This window comes from Neomonachus schauinslandi, chromosome 5, assembly GCF_002201575.2.
Source record: "Neomonachus schauinslandi chromosome 5, ASM220157v2, whole genome shotgun sequence".
Classification (NCBI taxonomy): Eukaryota; Metazoa; Chordata; class Mammalia; order Carnivora; family Phocidae; genus Neomonachus; species Neomonachus schauinslandi.
In genome coordinates, this window is record NC_058407.1 from 137,736,092 (window position 1) to 137,752,134 (window position 16,043).

Here is a 16,043-nt window from a genome sequence, read left to right on the forward strand (position 1 = left end):
GGGAGAGCAGAGCTGCAACCCTAAGACTTTCCTTGTGCTGCCCCCAAGTGTGGTAACCCCACTTTGGCTGGGCCTCTGCTTTCGACACTTTTGCGTGGCTCTCCAGTGCTGACAGGGAGACCCAGGCCGGAGTCCACCCTCCCCCACCACGGCCACAGGCAGCCTAGCACCCCCCAACCCCCCGGCTCCAGCCACACACCCTGCACCAGGTCTAGGCCCCTTCAGGTACCAGCAGACACACAAACACTACAAGTCCTGATAGGAGCTCCTCCCACCTTGACCTGTACCCTGAGTGGGGGCAGGAAAGAGCAGCTGAGCAAGGCATGACTGAGAGCCATGGCCAAGAACTGGGGGCACCTGGGGTGCATAGCATGGGGGGGCGGCGCGCAGATGACACAGGCTAGAAAGGAATCAGTGTGATTCAGTTCAGGGCTGAGCATGGGAAGCAGCAAGTGGGATCCAGTGGGGGTCAGAGGGCTGGCCAGTCCAGACCACCACCTATGTAGCTGGAGTCAGGGGCTGCGGTTCGGATAGCTGGGCTGGGCCTTGCAGGCCAGCCAGAACTGGGGCAGCGGTGGGCTGGGCGCTGACAGCTTTTGGTAAAACTTTTGAAAAATTAAAAACTGTTCCCAACGTTGGGGCATCCCACGAAGAAACAATCATGTGCATCAAGACATGGGTCCAGGGGCACCTGGGTGGCTCAGTCATTGGGCATCTGCCTTCAGCTCAGGTCATGATCCCAGGGTCCTGGGATTGAGTCCCGCATCACGCTCCCTGCTCGGTGGGAAGCCTGCTTCTCCCTCTCCCACTCCCCCTGCTTGTGTTCCCTCTCTCGCTGTCTCTCTGTGAAATAAATAAATAAAATCTTAAAAAAAAAAAAAAGACATGGGTCCAAAGGTACGCCCCAGCAGACTCTGGGACTGATGACAGCATTTCCCAGCTTCGCACAGAGACCTCAGGATTGCTCCCCAGAGGACAGACCCCCCCCCGCAATGACCTCCCTATGCTGTAGGGTCTCTAGGGCCCTCCTGCCGCTGTGTTCACTGCCCAGCCTCATGCCCCCTCTGGTCTCCACCTCCACGAACACAGCCCAGATGTCTTCACTTCCACAGCATCTCTCAGGGGAGGTAGGTGCCCCGGGGTCAGCTGCCAGATCAGGCCAGGGGAATCACTCCCTGTCCTCCCTGAGTGATCTGAATGGGTCTCAACGCTTAGTACTCCCAGGAAAATGCTGGGGAAGAAGATCAAGGCAGCCCCCAAATCTCAGAGCAGGAACGGTGTCAGGGCACCTGGGCTAGCCTCCCACTGGGAATCCTATCCCTGCACGTCCCGAGAGCTGGTGGGGGTGCTCACCACCCTGAATGGTATGCCAGCACAGAGCCTTCCCTGTCACTCCCAGACTGAGGCCAAGCCTCCCTGCCTTTGCTCTAGAGAACCCTCCAGACGGTGGGGATGTGCAACAGGGAGACGATCTGTTGCAAGATGCCTTCAACTACACTGGACTCTCCCAGAGGAAGCCAAGACACTGACACAAACCCCGGTCCCACAGCTCAGCCACATCCCGGGTCTCTGGGGCAGGGCACGACGAGGTCAAAGATCACTCAGGACAGCTCCAGTCTTCCAAGCAAAGCAGCACACACACGGCCCAGTTCAGACTTTACTTGTGCTGCCCCCGAAGTGTGGTGACTCCACTTCAGGGGGAAGGAGGAGCCACAGAGACAGCAAGACAGCCCCAGACCTCTGGGGACCCTGGGACGAGACCCCTTGGGGCCTCCACAAAGCCCACCCAACCCTGGGAGCTGCTGAGTCAGAACAGAAGAACGGGTTCATTCACTACCCACACGTGGCCCTCACCACCACCCCAGGCTCTCATGTCCACAGTGCCGGGGTTGGGGGGGCATGTCTGAGCATGGTTGTCAGGCCTGGGTCACCGTGCAGTCATTTCTTGCTGGCTCTCTTGTGCACCACCATGGGCTCCGACAGTGTCTGCTGCTGCAGCCGCCCAATCAGCTCCTCCACATAGACCCTGAACAGAGGAGTCGGGTCCTACAGGAACGAGACAGGATCAGGATGAGTCGCTCTGGGGAAGGCAGGAATCCAGTTGCTGATGGCCAAACAGAGGCATCCGGCATGAGACTAGACCCCTCAGGCTTGGCTGCAGCCACCAGCCCAGAGGACAGTGCCCTGTCCACGAGACAGAGGCCACCTTCCCTTGGGGACCCAGGGACCAGGCATCTCTCCCCCACTTCCCTGCCTTGGGGCCCTATGGTTGGAGATAAACCAAGCAGAGAGAACGGGGGCAACAGCTGCTGGTGGGCTCCCTGTTCCAGCAGCGACCACGAGCTCCAGACCCTTCCAGGGTGCAGACACAAAAAGACTTCAGCTCGATACCAGGAAGATTGCAGGACAGGGGGGTGCCACGTGGCCAAAGAAACCAAAGGTACCACCAAGAGTCTTTCTGTCCATGAACTTATGAAGCCAGCTGAGGGGCGGGGTGGGGTGGGCAGGACAGAGTCAGGACCTCGAGGGCAGGGGGCACGCCGCACGGAACCCAAGGCCATGGTTGTACCGGGCCAGCCGTGCACAGCAGCAGCTCCTCCCCAAGCTCATCGGGCGCAGCGGCCCCCAGTCCAGGCTTCCCCTGAGGCAGTACGCCTCCCCACCCACCGGTCTGCTAGTGCTCAGCAGCTGGTGCTCACACGTGCTCACCTTCTCCTCCAGGAGCCTCTGCTTCTCCACAGCCTCATCTAGCGTCAGGCCGACCCACTCGGCTTCTGCCTCCGGGATGACAAACTCCTGCACAGGAGAGACCAGGCACTCGATGAGCAGACGTACGGCCCGCCAATGGGACCCACGAGGAGCCAGAACTACAAACCAAAGCCCTCACCTTGTACTTGTTGTAGATGGCTGCCCTCTTCTTGGGGTTGTCTGGGTGCAATTGGGGGTCCTGTCGGGCAAGCCGCAGCAGCATCCCTCGCTTCAGGTCCATCCCGAACTTGGAGCACAGGTCCTCCTTTGGAGTCTGGCAGGAGGCTATGCATGGGGCCAGGTGTTGCTGACGGGGCCCTGCCCACCCTCCAGCAGACCCCACCACCTCCTCAGCAGCGGGAGGGCCCCAGGCCATCACAGGACAAAGGAAGGTCTGAGAGCAGGGAAGGAGGCAGCAATGCTCACTGGGACCCCGTTTATATTTCACTGGTGTCCCTCCACCCCAGACACGGGTGTGCCCCAGTGAGTCTCTGACTCGCTAGGAGACTCCGCTGTGTGCTGGCACAACCCCCGCTTGCCTTGAGGATGTAGAAGTCGAACCCATAGGCCTCGTCAATGAGGTCCAGGGTCCGCTGGGTCACTGTGATGGTGAATTTCGTGTCCAGGATCTCACTGTAGAGCTCACGCTCAAACAGCTGTGGCTTCCACACCTTCTTCACCCTCTTTGAGAGCTAAGGGAGGAAAAGAGACCTCGTGAGGGCTGTTGCTTCTCCCAACAGAGCCAAATGGGGCCGGGGCATCTTACTGAGGCTCAGGACCAAGAGTTGGATGGACCAGGCCCCACCTGGGGACCCAGAGATCAGCTTCTCCTCAACCCTACCTGGGTTGCTGGTGTGCGTTCCAGACACACCACATGTACAACCATAACTCTGTGGTTCACAGGTCATCACGTTCCAAACCAGGGACCAAGGGGCCAAAGACAAAAGGAGAGGCCCCCCAGGAGGCCTCAAAGACCCAAGCCACCCTGCAGAGGGCTCAGCAGCCCCTCCAGGTTTCCCACCAGAGACTGCACGGTGTGGAATGCAAACTGTGTATCTCTCAGCCTTCCTAAGTGCAGTGATGCAGTGGCAGTCACGAGAAGGAGGCAAACTACAGCGTGTCAGGCTGACAGGTGACCGAAGACCTGACCTCCTGCTACTGCCTCTCGCACACAGGTCTCCTCCTCCTCCTCACACTTGATCTGGCTAACCATCCAGTGGCTCTGCACCACCCTGTCTCAGGACACCACCACACTGTAAGCACACACCCCCATCCCACCCCCTGGGGCCCAGGACAGCAAATCCCAGAGGAGTACCCCAAAGCCTGCCCTGTTCACATACCTTGTCGTTGTTGATGTATCTATGGCCCAGGATCCAGCCCTCCCCACCCCAGAGCCCCAGCTGGGATTCTGGGGGATAGTAAATGGGAATGGGTACGTCCTCCACACGCTCCCGCTGCCCATTCTTGGGGTTGATCTTGAACTTAACCCCGTGCGGCCTGTAGTGCACGGGAGTGGGCGTCCGCGCCTCCTCCAGGGAGCGCAGGTAGTGCCGGGGCAAGCGGGAGCAGATACCTTCCCGCAGCCGGAGCTGCTTCCACAGGCCGACCGGGAACTTGTGCAGGGGCATCGCGGCGAGCCTGGCGGGAGACAGGGGTGACGCCGTTACGCCGCAGCCCGGCCGCACTCTGGCCCCGACTACCCGCGCGGCCCCGACTCCCGACCCCGACCCTCTGACTACCGACGCCGACTCCCTAACTCCCGACCCCGGTCCCCCGGACCCCGACCCCCGGCCCCGACCCCAGCCTCCTGACTCCCGACCCCGACTCCGACCCTCTGACTACCGACGCCGACCCCCTGACTCCCGACCCCAGTCCCTCCGATCCCGACCCCGGTCCCCTGACTCCCGACCGCGGCCCCTAGAGTCCCAACCCTGGCCCCTAGACTCCCAACCCTGGCCCCCAGACTACCGGCGCGGCCCCACGACTCCGGATCCGGCCCCAAGTACCCGTGTAGCCTCTCCCTTCGCCCCGACTCCTAATCCCGGACTCTGACTCCCGACCCCGGTTCCCCCGACCCCGACCGCAGCCCCTTGACTCCCAACGCCGACCCCCGGACTCCCGACCCCGGTCCCTCCGGCCCCGACCCCGGTCCCCCGGACTCCCGACCGCGGCCCCAGGACTCCAGATCCGGCCCCAACTACCCGTGTAGCCTCTCCCCTCGCCCAGACTCCTAATCCCGGACCCTGACTCCCGTCCCTGGCCCGGATCTGCAGTCCCTACTCGCCCCCGCGAGACCCGACCCTGACCTAGCCCACTGCCTACCTCTCCAAGTTCCGCGCCCCACCGGAACCAGAAGTCGCGACGCAGCGCCTAGCACCCCATCCGCCGCTAACTGGCTGAAAAGCCCGTCAGTCTACTCTTGTCCCGCCCCATTTCCTGTCTTTAGGGACCGTGGAAAATGCCCGGCAGTGACAGCAGCAGCTCAAGGCACCGTCGGCAAATGCGGATCCTTTTCCCCTTGAGCGGAGCTGGGGGAGGGGAGGGGTGGAGCTTGTCATCCTCGGTCCCACCCCCTCTTCTCCCGGATGGGGAGCAGAAATCAATGTAAAAACTCTTGTGTCTCGGGGCGCCTGGGTGGCCCAGTCGGTTAAGAGTCCAACTCTTGATTTCCGCTCAGGTCGTGATCCCAGGGTCCTGAGATCGGGCCCTCGCGAAGCATAGATCCTGCCTAAGATCCTCCCCGCCCTCCCCTCCCCCTGCACTCTCACTCTAAAATAAAAGATTCTTGGGGCGCCTGGGTGGCTCAGTCGTTGAGCGTCTGCCTTCGGCTCAGGTCATGATCCCAGGGTCCTGGGTTCGAGCCCCGCATCGGGCTCCCTGCTCGGCGGGAAGCCTGCTTCTCCCTCTTCCACTCCCCCTGCTTGTGTCCCCTCTCTCGCTCTCTCTCTCTCTGTCAAATAAATAAACAAAAAATCTTTTAAAAATAAAAATAAAATAAAATAAAAGACTCTTGTGCCTTGAAATATCACTGTAGAATATTAAACTCACCAATCACAGCAAAATCAGAGCTACATAAAAATGTCTTAATGTCTTAAAAACTTGTAACCCCCAAAACCATATCTAAATGTTTGTTTCCCCTTTACAAGCCTAGAGAATGTGCTAGGGGCCGAGTGCAGGGTGACAAGGGGTGGGGGAGGCCGCAGCGGGACAGGAAGGGAAGCCCCGGGGCCAGTAGGTGGGAGGGCTGCCTGTCCCCAACCCACCCCACCTTCAGAGGCCTCAGTTTCCTGGGGCCACTTCCGGCCACTTCAGGCACCCCTGGTAGGCAGCCATGGCAGTCTTGCCTTAGGGGAGGGGCAGTCAGCCCCCCTTACCCTGCTTCCCCCACAGAGGATGGAGAAAGGCTGGGCCAGGTCTCAGGGAACCCCCTCCCCAAACACACGGTTAGGCCTGTACAGGGCAGCAGTCATCACCTGCTTTCCTGGAGCAACTGGAGAACATGAGTGGCTCCCCAGGCAAGGGCCCAGGAACCCATGGGCTGGCTGGAGAGATGGAGTTGGGGCAGGGTGGGACCTGTGGTACTGCACTCCCAGAGCAGCTTGGCAGCCCCCTCCCAAGGAAGCTCTTCCCAAGGGGCGGCACCTCCAAAGCAGAGAGCCGAATGGAGGGGAGGGGCAGGACCGGAAGGCCAAAACCCAGCCTCTCAGTGCCCAGCAGGTGTCTGGTGACTTGCGGTCGCCTCTCCCCACACCACTGCATCAGCAGGGAGCATGCCCACACCCGGGAAGGCCGGCATCAGGGCACACCTCGTCACGGAGCCAGGGACGCAAGGAGGGCACGGTCCCAGGCTCAGTGGGGCAGCGGCCTGTGGGAGGTGGGCTCAGGCCTCCTCGGTCCCCCTGGGCCTCACCTCACCACCTCACAGGGAACAGGGATGATGGGGGAATCTTGCTCCACATCGCCAACCATCCTTCAGCCAGCCGAACACAGAGCCTGCCCCTGCATGGCACCTGCAGTCTCCAAGCAGCCAGGCCCAGGCCCCAGGGGCCCCTGCAGACACCAGCTGGGACCTGCAGAGGGACCGTGGTAGCCAGCAACCGGGAGGAACGAGGGAATTGGGGGGGGGGCACTCCTCTCCTCGGGAGGAAGCCAAAGAGTGCAAGGGCAATTTTATTCAGTTGGAAATCGATCTGGACAGGGTCCTTCTCCTTTGGTCCTGCCCCTGGCCAGAGAGGTCATGTTCACAGCTGCCGGGCTCCCTGAGCTGGCCACGTCACGTCACCGTGTACAGGTCCTCTTGGTGGTTCTTACAGATCTGATAGTGGCAAGTGAGCTTCTGTGAGCAGGCCCAGGGCTTGGCGTGCTGCTCACGCGGCGGCAGCAGGAAGGCCGCACTCCCCGCCAGTAGCATGTGCCAGATGCTGTGCGTGTAGTAATAGTTGTCGCTGGTCATCATGGAGGTGTAGATGGCAACGGCCACAGCAGCCATCGAGATGCCGGGCAGGAGGTAGAAGACCCAGCGCTGCCAGGAGGTGGGGTAGCAGCGCCGCCGGCGCCCGCAGCGGTACACCTGGAGAGAGCCGCCGCGTGAGGTCCGGCACAGGAGGCTGCAGCCACAGCTCCCGGGGGCCCCCCTGCCAGGTCTGGGCAGCCGGACCGCGTCGGTGTGGCTGCTTGGAGGGGGCCCTAAGGGCACAAAGAGCTGACAGGTGTCAGGCCCGGGCCTCGTGGGTGTCCCCAGCAGTCCTCGGCAGCTGTGCAGGATTCGGGCCCAGGGGCAGGAACATGGCCAGAATGAGGGGTCTGCGGGGAGCCCAGACTCTCTTATCCCAATCACCAGGGGAGGGGGGTCTGGCCAGGAGCGCTGGCTTGTCCCAGCTCCTTACCCACATGGTGACCATGACCACAAAGGCAAAGAGACAAGGCCCCATCATGTTCCAGGCACCCCTGCGGTCCAGCTGCAAGGACATGGCGAAGATCAGCGTGCCCAGGAGAAACAGGACCTGGGCAAGACACAGGGGTGACCACAGGGTCATGGGAACCCTCAGCCAGTCGTTCATGACAACGCAAGGTCCGGTGACCTGGGCATGGTCATCGTCCTGCTGGCCCCCACTGTCCCTTGGCCTTAGAGTTGCTGGCACACTTTGTCCTGCTCTGCATTGCTGGGACCCAGGGCTTCCATTGATCCGTCCACAAGTGGACTTCTGAGGCACAAATGTGGCCAGGCAAGGCCCCAGGCATGTGTCCTTATTAGTCAGAGCCAGTTGAGGCAGAAAAGTCCCAAAGTGTCCTCCGCACAAGGACTGCAGGAGCACATCTGGGGGCTTCTCAGGGAGGTCTGGCCTAGGGTTGGCGCTCTAGGCTTCCTCTCTGAAGGGGGCTCTGGGAGAGACAGGCTGGGGGCCTCACTTGACCCTGCCCACCACCTTTCTTTCCTGGCCCTCTCCAAGCAGCCGGTCCCTCCCAGCTGGAGGCAGCTTCCTCCAGCTGGAGAATGGTCTTTACAAGAGGAGGCAGGTTTCTAAGAGCCAAGCCCTCTTTCTGGTCTCTTCCTCAATATGGGGCACGCCTGGAGCCCAGACCCAGGCGTCAGGAGTCACTCACATGTTTCTGGGCTGCCTTCAGCCGCGCCATGCAGAGGATGGTGACCCAGATGGACACCCCAGAGCCCAGAAAGTCGCAGTACTGCAGGGTGTCATAGCCGAGGATGCACAGCACGGCCTCCCCGGGCTGGTCGCAGGCATGGTAGAACTGCAGAGCAGGGGTGGTAAGCCGCAGCCCAGCGCCCCCCAGCCAGCCCCGCCCCCACATCCCCAAGGCAGTGGAGCGAGCCTACCGTGGAGAAGAACATGGTATAGGCATAGACGGAGGCCTCCACCAGGAATGAGCGGTGCACCGAGACAGCGATGGGGGCCAAGAACATGAGGTTGCTGAGGGTGAGAAGGAGGGTGGCCACCCTCTGCTGGGCCACGGTCTGGGCTGTGCTGTTGTCCGTGCAGCTCCATCCACGCCAGCCTGTGGGCCAGTGTGACACCAGGGGGCTGAGGCCGGGGAGGGGGGTTTCTTCTGAAGCTCAGGGCCTACCCCTCACCTAGAGGCCTGCAGAGAAGCCCCTTCCTCACCCGGGGCAGGTGTGGGGCAGGCCAGGGCATGCATGGGGCATGCGTGGGGCATGCGTGGGGCATGCGTGCGGCAGGCCGGGGTAGGCATGGGGCAGGCCGGGGCAGGCGAGGGGCATGCGTGGGGCATGTGTGGGGCAGGCGTGGGTCATGTGTGGGTCATGCATGGGGTAGGCCGGGGCATGCGTGAGGCATGCGTGGGGCGTGCGTGGGGCAGGCCAGGGCATGCGTGGGGCATGCGTGGGGCATGCGTGGGGCAGGCTGGGGCAGGCGTGGGGCAGGCGTGGGGCAGGGGTGGGGCAGGCGTGGGGCAGGCGTGGGGCAGGCGTGGGCCAGGCTGGGGCAGGTGTGGGGAGGGCAGGCCAAGGTCAGGAGGCAGGACTCTCTCTGTGGGTGCCATCTGTGCCTGGGAGGCAGGGGGCAGGGGACTGAGGAAGCAGGGGAGGAATGAGGAGGAGGCATTTGCCCTTGTTTGGCAGAGTCACTCTCCGGCCTTGACAGAGGGGAGATGGGCTCCCAGAGGGAGGCACCGGGGCAAAAGGGTCTGCAGGCAAGGTGCCTGGCTGGCTCAGTCAGAGGAACATGCAATTCTTGATCTTGGGGTCATGAGTTGGAGCCCCACCTTGGGTGTAGAGATTACTTAAATAAAGAAACTTAAAAAAAAAGAAGCATCTGGAGGCCTCAGGCCCGGCCCTCACCGGCCTTGCAGCTGCAGCCTGCATACAAGTAGCTGAGTCTGCGCAGAAGGAGGCACTGGCCATAGGGACCGCAGTCATTCAGGCAGGGCACCAAGGACAAGGTGGTCTCCACGAGGACCGAGGCCTGCTCGCACTCCCTGTGAGGAAGGGGCCACAGGAAGGCTAGCTGCTGACATCTGCTGGCCAGTCCCTCGTCCGTGCTCTCAGCAGGCTCTTGGACACACGAACCCAGACTTGAGGCCCCCAGGCTCCCAGCCTTGGAGGATAGCAGCTATCCTCCAAGGCTGGAGGATAGCTGAGCCCTGCCGAGGCCGAGATGCCTTTTCCCCTCGCCCTGCCCCAAGTCCCAGTCTCCCAGGGCTGTGTCCTGGACTGGTCCCCCTCCTTGTGTCCTGACTCCCGGGGCTGTAGCAGGAAGGGCGAGCAGAATCCCTCAACTCCCGGAAGGCAACTGACCCCACGTGGCTTGCAGGAGGCTTGGTCACTCCCGAACTTGCACCCGGGCAGCCCCATGCCACCTGCCCCCCTCTGGTGGTCCCCAAGTCTACTTACTCAGGGCTCTCGGGGCATACAATCTGCAGGGAGAGGTACCAGTTGTCTGTCTCTGGGTAGGGGATGATGAGGTCGGCCTTGCGCGATGCGGCACTCAGAGACAGGGGGTGGCCCTGGAAGAAGGCTGCAGGGAAGGGGGAGGGCCTGAGCAGAGGCGGCCAGAGGGGCTGGCTGGGGACACTGGCCGGATGCTGCCGGCCCATACCTGTGGTGCAGTTGAGCGATGTGTTGAAGCCGAGGAAGGGGGAGGCGGCGTTCAGGCAGACCGCTACCAAGGTGTTGTTGGTAATTGCAGTCTGGAAGGCGAGGCCATGCAGTCAGCCCCAGCCCCAGCGCAACTGCCCTAAGTTCCCACTCTCTCTGGTGCTGGGCTCCGTTCTCGGTGGCTCCTGCTGGCCCAGGGCCCTTCCGGGACCCATCCCTCCAGGACCAGGGACACCCAGCCCGATCCCACCCGCGGCCTCACTTCCTTAGCCCACAGAACAGGCCTTCCTTTCCTCAGACAGAGCCCCTACTCTGCCCCAAGGCCTGCTGCGGTCAGGTGTTGCCTGGAAGGCTGACCTGTGTCTGTGCCAAAGTCAAGGCAGGAAGACCTGAGCAGCATCCCTCAGCCTGGGCAGGTGAGAGCCCTGAGTTGAGCCCGGCCACGAGGCGCTCACAGGTAAAGGTACCTTGTTGGCCTGCAGGGAGATGGTGAGGGAGCCCCCACTGTCCATGCCTGTGCTGAGGTACAGCCGCATCACTGAGGGCGTGGCTGGCCGCACTAGCACTGAGACCCTGTCCGCGGGCCAGAAGCGTACAGACACCACGTCCATGTCTTCCCGAATGACCGGGTAGCTCACGAGGCAGAAGGGGCCACCGCCCACCCTGCTGCTCCTGCCCAGGCCGTGGCAGCCAGGGCTCGGGGGCAGCAGACCAGTGGAGGCGTTACAGCTCTGGTTTGGGCTGCTCTGCAGGAGGTGCTGGGAGTTCAGATTCCACGGCCTGCAGGCTGTCAGGAGGATAAGGGGCTCAGCTGCAGGAAGGCCTGGGGGTCAGCTGCAGGGGGCAGAGCCACCCTCGCCCTGCCCTCTCCACACAGCCCACCTGTGAGGGCAGCTATAGCCCTGAAAGCCACCAAAACGTGAGGCCCCGCCAGGCTCTTGGCGGTCACTTGCAGCCACCGGTCCCCGGGGGGTGAGGGCAGGAACAGGTGGCAGGCCCAGGTGGGGCTGATGCATGTGAGCACCTTCTGGAAGTTTCTGGGCAGGGTGGCCGAGCCCACGGTAAGGCGCACGGGGCAGCCCAGGCTCCCATTGCTCACACAGCCCTGCAGCTCCAGCCGCAGCTCCCGGGTGTACTCAGGGATGAAGATTCTGTGGCCAAGGGGACACAGTCTCGCTCAGGCTCTGTGGCTGCCACGAAACACCCCCTCACTCACACTCGGGGTGTTGGCCCAAGGGAGCTGGGCGTCGGACCCTGAGGCCCAGGCCCACACAGTGAGGACAGTGGGATCACCCACTCCACCGCACCCGGAGGCTAGGCCTCCCCGAGGGTCCCACTCACTTGAGGTAGCTGGGATGGGAGAGGAGAGTCTGCGGAAGGGGAACGTTGGGCTCCAGGATAAAGACCTCGACTGCCCGCACAACCAGCATGTCGGGCTGGAAGATGTAGGCACAGGTGGGAGCAAAACCCTGGGGAGAGAGCGAAGTGTGGGGGGAAAGAACATGCAGACATGGGGGTGGTCGGGGCCGGAGCAGAGAGCCCAGGCATGGAATGGGGGCCAGGCAGGACTGGACCAGAGCAGGGCAGCAGAACCTAGAGGCAAGTCTGCCCCGGGGAGGTAAACGACAGTGACTGCACATTCATGCAGTGAAGGATCCTGCCCCCCATCCCCAGAAGGCAGCCCCCTTACCTTCATCTCAATCTTCTGGGAGGAGGGGGGCAGGTGAGCGGCCACAAACCAGTCCCCGGGTGCTGGGTGGGAGATGTTGATGGAGGCGTTGCTCTGCAGCATCTTGATGAAGAAGGGGGACTGCACAGACGTGTTGGCAGGGAAGCTAGTGCCCAAAGGGTTGATGACGGGAGGGGCGCCGTACCGGAAGTACCTGGAGACAGGGAGAGCAGGACAGGCGTCAGGGGTGGGCGCTGGGCGGACCCGGGTGGGCGGGCGGGCGGGCGGGCACCTACACAGTGATCTCCACGTTGGCGCACGCAGGGCTGCTGCCCCGGGACACCTGCAGCAACCAGCGCAGCAGCACGGCGTCCGGGGGCACACGGAAATGGAAGAGTCTGGCGCTGCCATACCAGCTGTAGAAAGACAGCTTCTGTGGGGACTGTGAGAAATGTTCGGACACCAGCCTGATGTCTGCGGGGAGAAGGGTGCTGTCAGCCAGGCCCCCACCTCCTCACGGGATCCCACAGAGGGATGAGCCTGGCACCCCCAGCTGGACCTGTCGCTGTCCCCCCCAGCAGGCCCAGGACTCAGGTTTTCCCGCCACCACCACATTCCCTCTCAGCTGCCGCACATTCTCGACCACAGCTGTCATCTTTCTAACCCTCTCCACCCCCACCACTGATCTCTCCGGGGCACAGGCTCTGACCCTGAAGCCATGTCTCTGCCAAGCCTCCCCAGATCACCGACATCCCACCCATCGGGCAGCTTCCAGAACGAGCCCCCCACACCTGTCACCCCAGACGCCTCCGACGCCCCCCCACCTCCCACCGCCCCTGCACGCTGTCATGGTCTCACTCAGTACTGCAGCCCCAGCAGCTCGGGGGCCAAGAGATGGAGGCTGAGGGTCACGGGAAGTGTTCAGGGTGGTAGGCCTGCCCCCACCTCATGTTTGTCCTGGGCACCGGACACCAGAACACTCACTCCACCTCCTCGGAGCCCCTCCTGCTCCATGCTGTGGGGCATGCTGTGCTGAGGGGATTCAGGCCCAGAGCCTGGCCCCCTGCTCAGCCCCATGATGACTTGAGACACAGCCAGACGAGAGCCTGAGTTCCCCCTCACCCAGAGAGGAGGCGAGCAGAGACCCTGGGGGGAGGAGGGCCCAGGCCGGAAGGCTGGCTGCCTTGAAGACGAAGGGACAGCTGGTTCCTGTGCTCACGCAGGGTGGCACAGAGACAAACTGCCCATGGCCCCAGCCTGGGGCGCCCCTGTGCCCACCCTCCTAGCAGCTCTCAGGTCTTCACCTCTGTGGCTCCCCGGCTACCCTCCCCTCCACACTCTAAAACTCAGCCTGTGTCATGCCAACCATTCCAGGACCAGCTCTGAGTCTTCTGGGGTTCAGCACAGAGACCAGAGGCCCCTCCCTGGATTAGGCCCCTGCTGGGGGTGTCCACTGACTGAGCACAACCAGCACCAGAGCAGGTGTCTGACTCCACGCGTGGTGCCCACCCACAACCCTCCCTCTTGGGGCTCCTACAGGACAGAAACACCCTAAGTGTTCTCTGTGCTCCTGGGGACAGCTAATCGCGCGTGGGGTCTGGTCATGACATGCCTGGGCTGGATGGCCGGGAGTCCAGCCCCAGCACCAGCTCAGGCCTCATACCTCTGGTGACCTTGGGTGTCCCTTCCTTTCTCTGAGTCCCAGCTTCCTTGTGAGTTGGCTGAGGTAGACAGCACCTCCCTTCAGGTGCCCTGCCCTCCAAAGTTAATGGATATTAAAGTGCTTCCAGAAGAAATGCACTGTGGACACAGGGTGCGGCCTCCCGCTCTTCCAAGCTGAATGCCTATCTCTGCCCCACTGGGAGAGTGGCTGGCTGACACCACCTCAGCCGCAGGCCCGGGCCCCTCAAGGTGAGCCAGGTGAGCAGGGACGGGAGCCAGGTGAGCATCTGCTCTCCCGCCAGCCTCCTGACCCTCCCATGGGAGGCACGGGAGAGAAGATAATGACCCACTTGCAAAGCCAGTCTGAGCTGCAAAGCAGCCCCACACAGCAGGGTGCTCAGGGGTAGGCTCTATGCAGGACGAATCCCAGACTCTCCAGGTGGCTGCTGGCCACCAGGTCCCATCCACCAGGCTATGGACTGAACACTAAGAAGCCAGGAGCTGCTGAACTAACACAAACCTCCTCGTGAGGCTGCTTCAGGCCCCAGGATAACATGATGAGAAGGGCGGAGAAAAGTGTTGGGGAGCCGAGGTAGGACAGCTCCCCACCTCCACCTCAGGACCAGGGGACCGTAGAGAAACAGTCTGCCAGCTGGGCACCCAGCACCCTGGCCTGAGAGGGGCAAGGACTTCTGGCCACTGCCAGTGCCGGAATGCCAGCCTGAGGGCACCTGGAACACAGCTGGTAGGTTTCAGCAGGTGCATAGGAGATAAGAGACCTGCTCAAGGTCCCCCTAAGACCCAGTGAACCCCCTTCCCAGGGCTACTTACCTCCTCCAGCACCCCAGCTCTATAGCCTGACCTCCCTGCCCCAGACACCCACGGGGTTATCTTGCTGAACACCAGGCGGTTAGCACATTACCTCTATCAGGGAGCACCAGCTTCATGTACCCCAGCCCTGCCCCACAGGCCCCTCCGAGGACACAGGGTTAGACAGAAAAGAGAGAAAGTCCCTGAGCCTGTCCTGGGAACCCCAGGGAGAGCACACTATCCCCACACTATCCCACACCCTCCAAAGCAGGACAGGTACCCAGTACAGGGACTCTGCCCATGCACAGACTCCAGAAACCAGGGCCACACAGTGGCCTGACTTCTCAGCAGGCCTAAGAGGTGAGGGGCTGCCCCAAGTTTTCCATCTCCATAAGCTCCCCACCAGTGAGCCCTCACCGGGCCCTGACCCCAGGATGGAGAAAAAGGTGGACATAAATATGGCAATATCCAACAGAGCAATTGAATCAGGAGCCAATCTCTGGGGAAACCACCTTTCATTTCAAACTGTGCCAAGCTCAGAAACCAGAGGCACAGCCCTCAAAGAAATAGGAGCTCGGAGGGTTTCAGAGAAGGGGGGAGGGGCAGGGGGCCAGGAAGTGGAGGTAGAGAGCCCCATGCTGTGCTGGATAAGCCCCCTGCTGCCCAAGGGGGCATTTAGGCCCTCCCAGCCCTGGCCACAGGGCCCTCAGGGAGGCTACTCAACACCCCCAGGAGGACCCTGAGGGACAGCATCTCCTGGTCTAGCCACCTCCTAGAGGTTCAGTCCAGGGTGGGGACCCTCAGACCACCCTGGCCTACCAGGCTCCTCGGGTCCGTGGGAGTCCAGCCTCCAAGAAGCATGGCTGCTGAAAGTCACTGCACTTGGGTTGGGTATGACCCCATGAAGGGTGAAGACAGGAAACCCACCTGGCCCCTCTCCTGGACCTAAGCAACTTTCTCCCAACCCGCCCTTCTCCGAGGCCAGGGGGGCGCCCTGGAAGCCCACCGCACAACCCTTTTTCCAGTGGGCCTCCCAGCTGGGTCCCCCTGCACTCCTCCACCTCCAAGTCCCTTGGAGCGCGGCTGTGCCCTACCTAAACGCGTAGGGAGGAACCGGGAAGGGAGGGCGCACTCCAAGGGGCCAGTCTGGACGAACTCGGCCCTGGGGACAATGGAGGGGGCGCCGGCGTCCTTTCCACCCCGACTACTTCTACTTTAACACGGGGCGCCCGCAAGGGGCTGCCCTGGCCCCCCCCACCCCCTCGTCTGGGGGTGGGGACCTGGGCCCTGAGCCCGCGCCAGGTGAGCGCACAGGCGCCCCCAGGGTGAGTCACAATCCAGACACAATCCAGACTCCGCCTCCCAGCAGCCCCCCAACCCGCCGGGCCCCAGCCCACGCCCCCCCCCCCATGGCACCCGCGGGTCCGCGCCGGCTCACCGCTCTTCCTGCTGTCGCCGGCGGCGGTAGGCGGGGGCCCAGCGAGCAACATCAGCAGCAACGGCCCCGCCACTGCCACCACCACCGCCACCGCCGCGCCCCCGGTCCCGGTCCCAGCCCGGCCCATGGCTCCGCGCTCGGCC

At 62.6% G+C, this 16,043-nt stretch overlaps 2 protein-coding genes across 2 annotated transcripts; both read right to left on the bottom strand.

Moving 5' to 3' along the window:
• Positions 1 to 1,639: 1,639 nt before the first annotated feature.
• Positions 1,640 to 5,098, bottom strand: MRPL28 (mitochondrial ribosomal protein L28). The gene is made up of 6 exons (XM_021698223.1): positions 5,071 to 5,098; positions 4,089 to 4,386; positions 3,288 to 3,440; positions 2,888 to 3,022; positions 2,710 to 2,796; positions 1,640 to 2,046 (listed from the first exon to the last, which is right to left on the bottom strand). Exons 2-6 carry the CDS (start codon positions 4,374 to 4,376, stop codon positions 1,939 to 1,941), a joined length of 771 nt encoding a protein of 256 aa, XP_021553898.1. The 5' UTR covers positions 4,377 to 4,386; positions 5,071 to 5,098; the 3' UTR covers positions 1,640 to 1,938.
• Positions 5,099 to 6,756: 1,658 nt separating this feature from the next.
• On the bottom strand, positions 6,757 to 16,043 carry PGAP6 (post-glycosylphosphatidylinositol attachment to proteins 6). Its single transcript, XM_044915564.1, has 13 exons — positions 15,901 to 16,043; positions 12,287 to 12,464; positions 12,012 to 12,204; positions 11,663 to 11,790; positions 11,204 to 11,472; positions 10,789 to 11,108; positions 10,323 to 10,413; positions 10,118 to 10,241; positions 9,566 to 9,702; positions 8,585 to 8,763; positions 8,353 to 8,499; positions 7,635 to 7,751; positions 6,757 to 7,318 (listed from the first exon to the last, which is right to left on the bottom strand). The coding sequence occupies exons 1-13, from the start codon at positions 16,025 to 16,027 to the stop codon at positions 7,022 to 7,024; spliced, it is 2,307 nt and encodes a 768-aa protein (XP_044771499.1). The 5' UTR covers positions 16,028 to 16,043; the 3' UTR covers positions 6,757 to 7,021.

What these genes read in the sequence shown, in the direction of transcription:
- MRPL28 (XM_021698223.1), bottom strand. Translation starts at nt 4,376, where the DNA reads ATGCCCCTGCACAAGTTCCCGGTCGGCCTGTGGAAGCAGCTCCGGCTG. An exon ending in GATACATCAACAACGACAAG is followed by an intron (nt 3,441 to 4,088) that starts GTATGTGAACAG and finishes TTCCTCCCTTAG; the next exon opens with CTCTCAAAGAGGGTGAAGAA. An exon ending in AGAGGCTCCTGGAGGAGAAG is followed by an intron (nt 2,047 to 2,709) that starts GTGAGCACGTGT and finishes TCGTTCCTGTAG; the next exon opens with GACCCGACTCCTCTGTTCAG.
- PGAP6 (XM_044915564.1), bottom strand. Translation starts at nt 16,027, where the DNA reads ATGGGCCGGGCTGGGACCGGGACCGGGGGCGCGGCGGTGGCGGTGGTG. An exon ending in TCCCATCCCAGCTACCTCAA is followed by an intron (nt 11,473 to 11,662) that starts GTGAGTGGGACC and finishes CCTTGGCCACAG; the next exon opens with AATCTTCATCCCTGAGTACA. An exon ending in AGGCTGCAGCTGCAAGGCCG is followed by an intron (nt 8,764 to 9,565) that starts GTGAGGGCCGGG and finishes ACTGGCCCACAG; the next exon opens with GCTGGCGTGGATGGAGCTGC.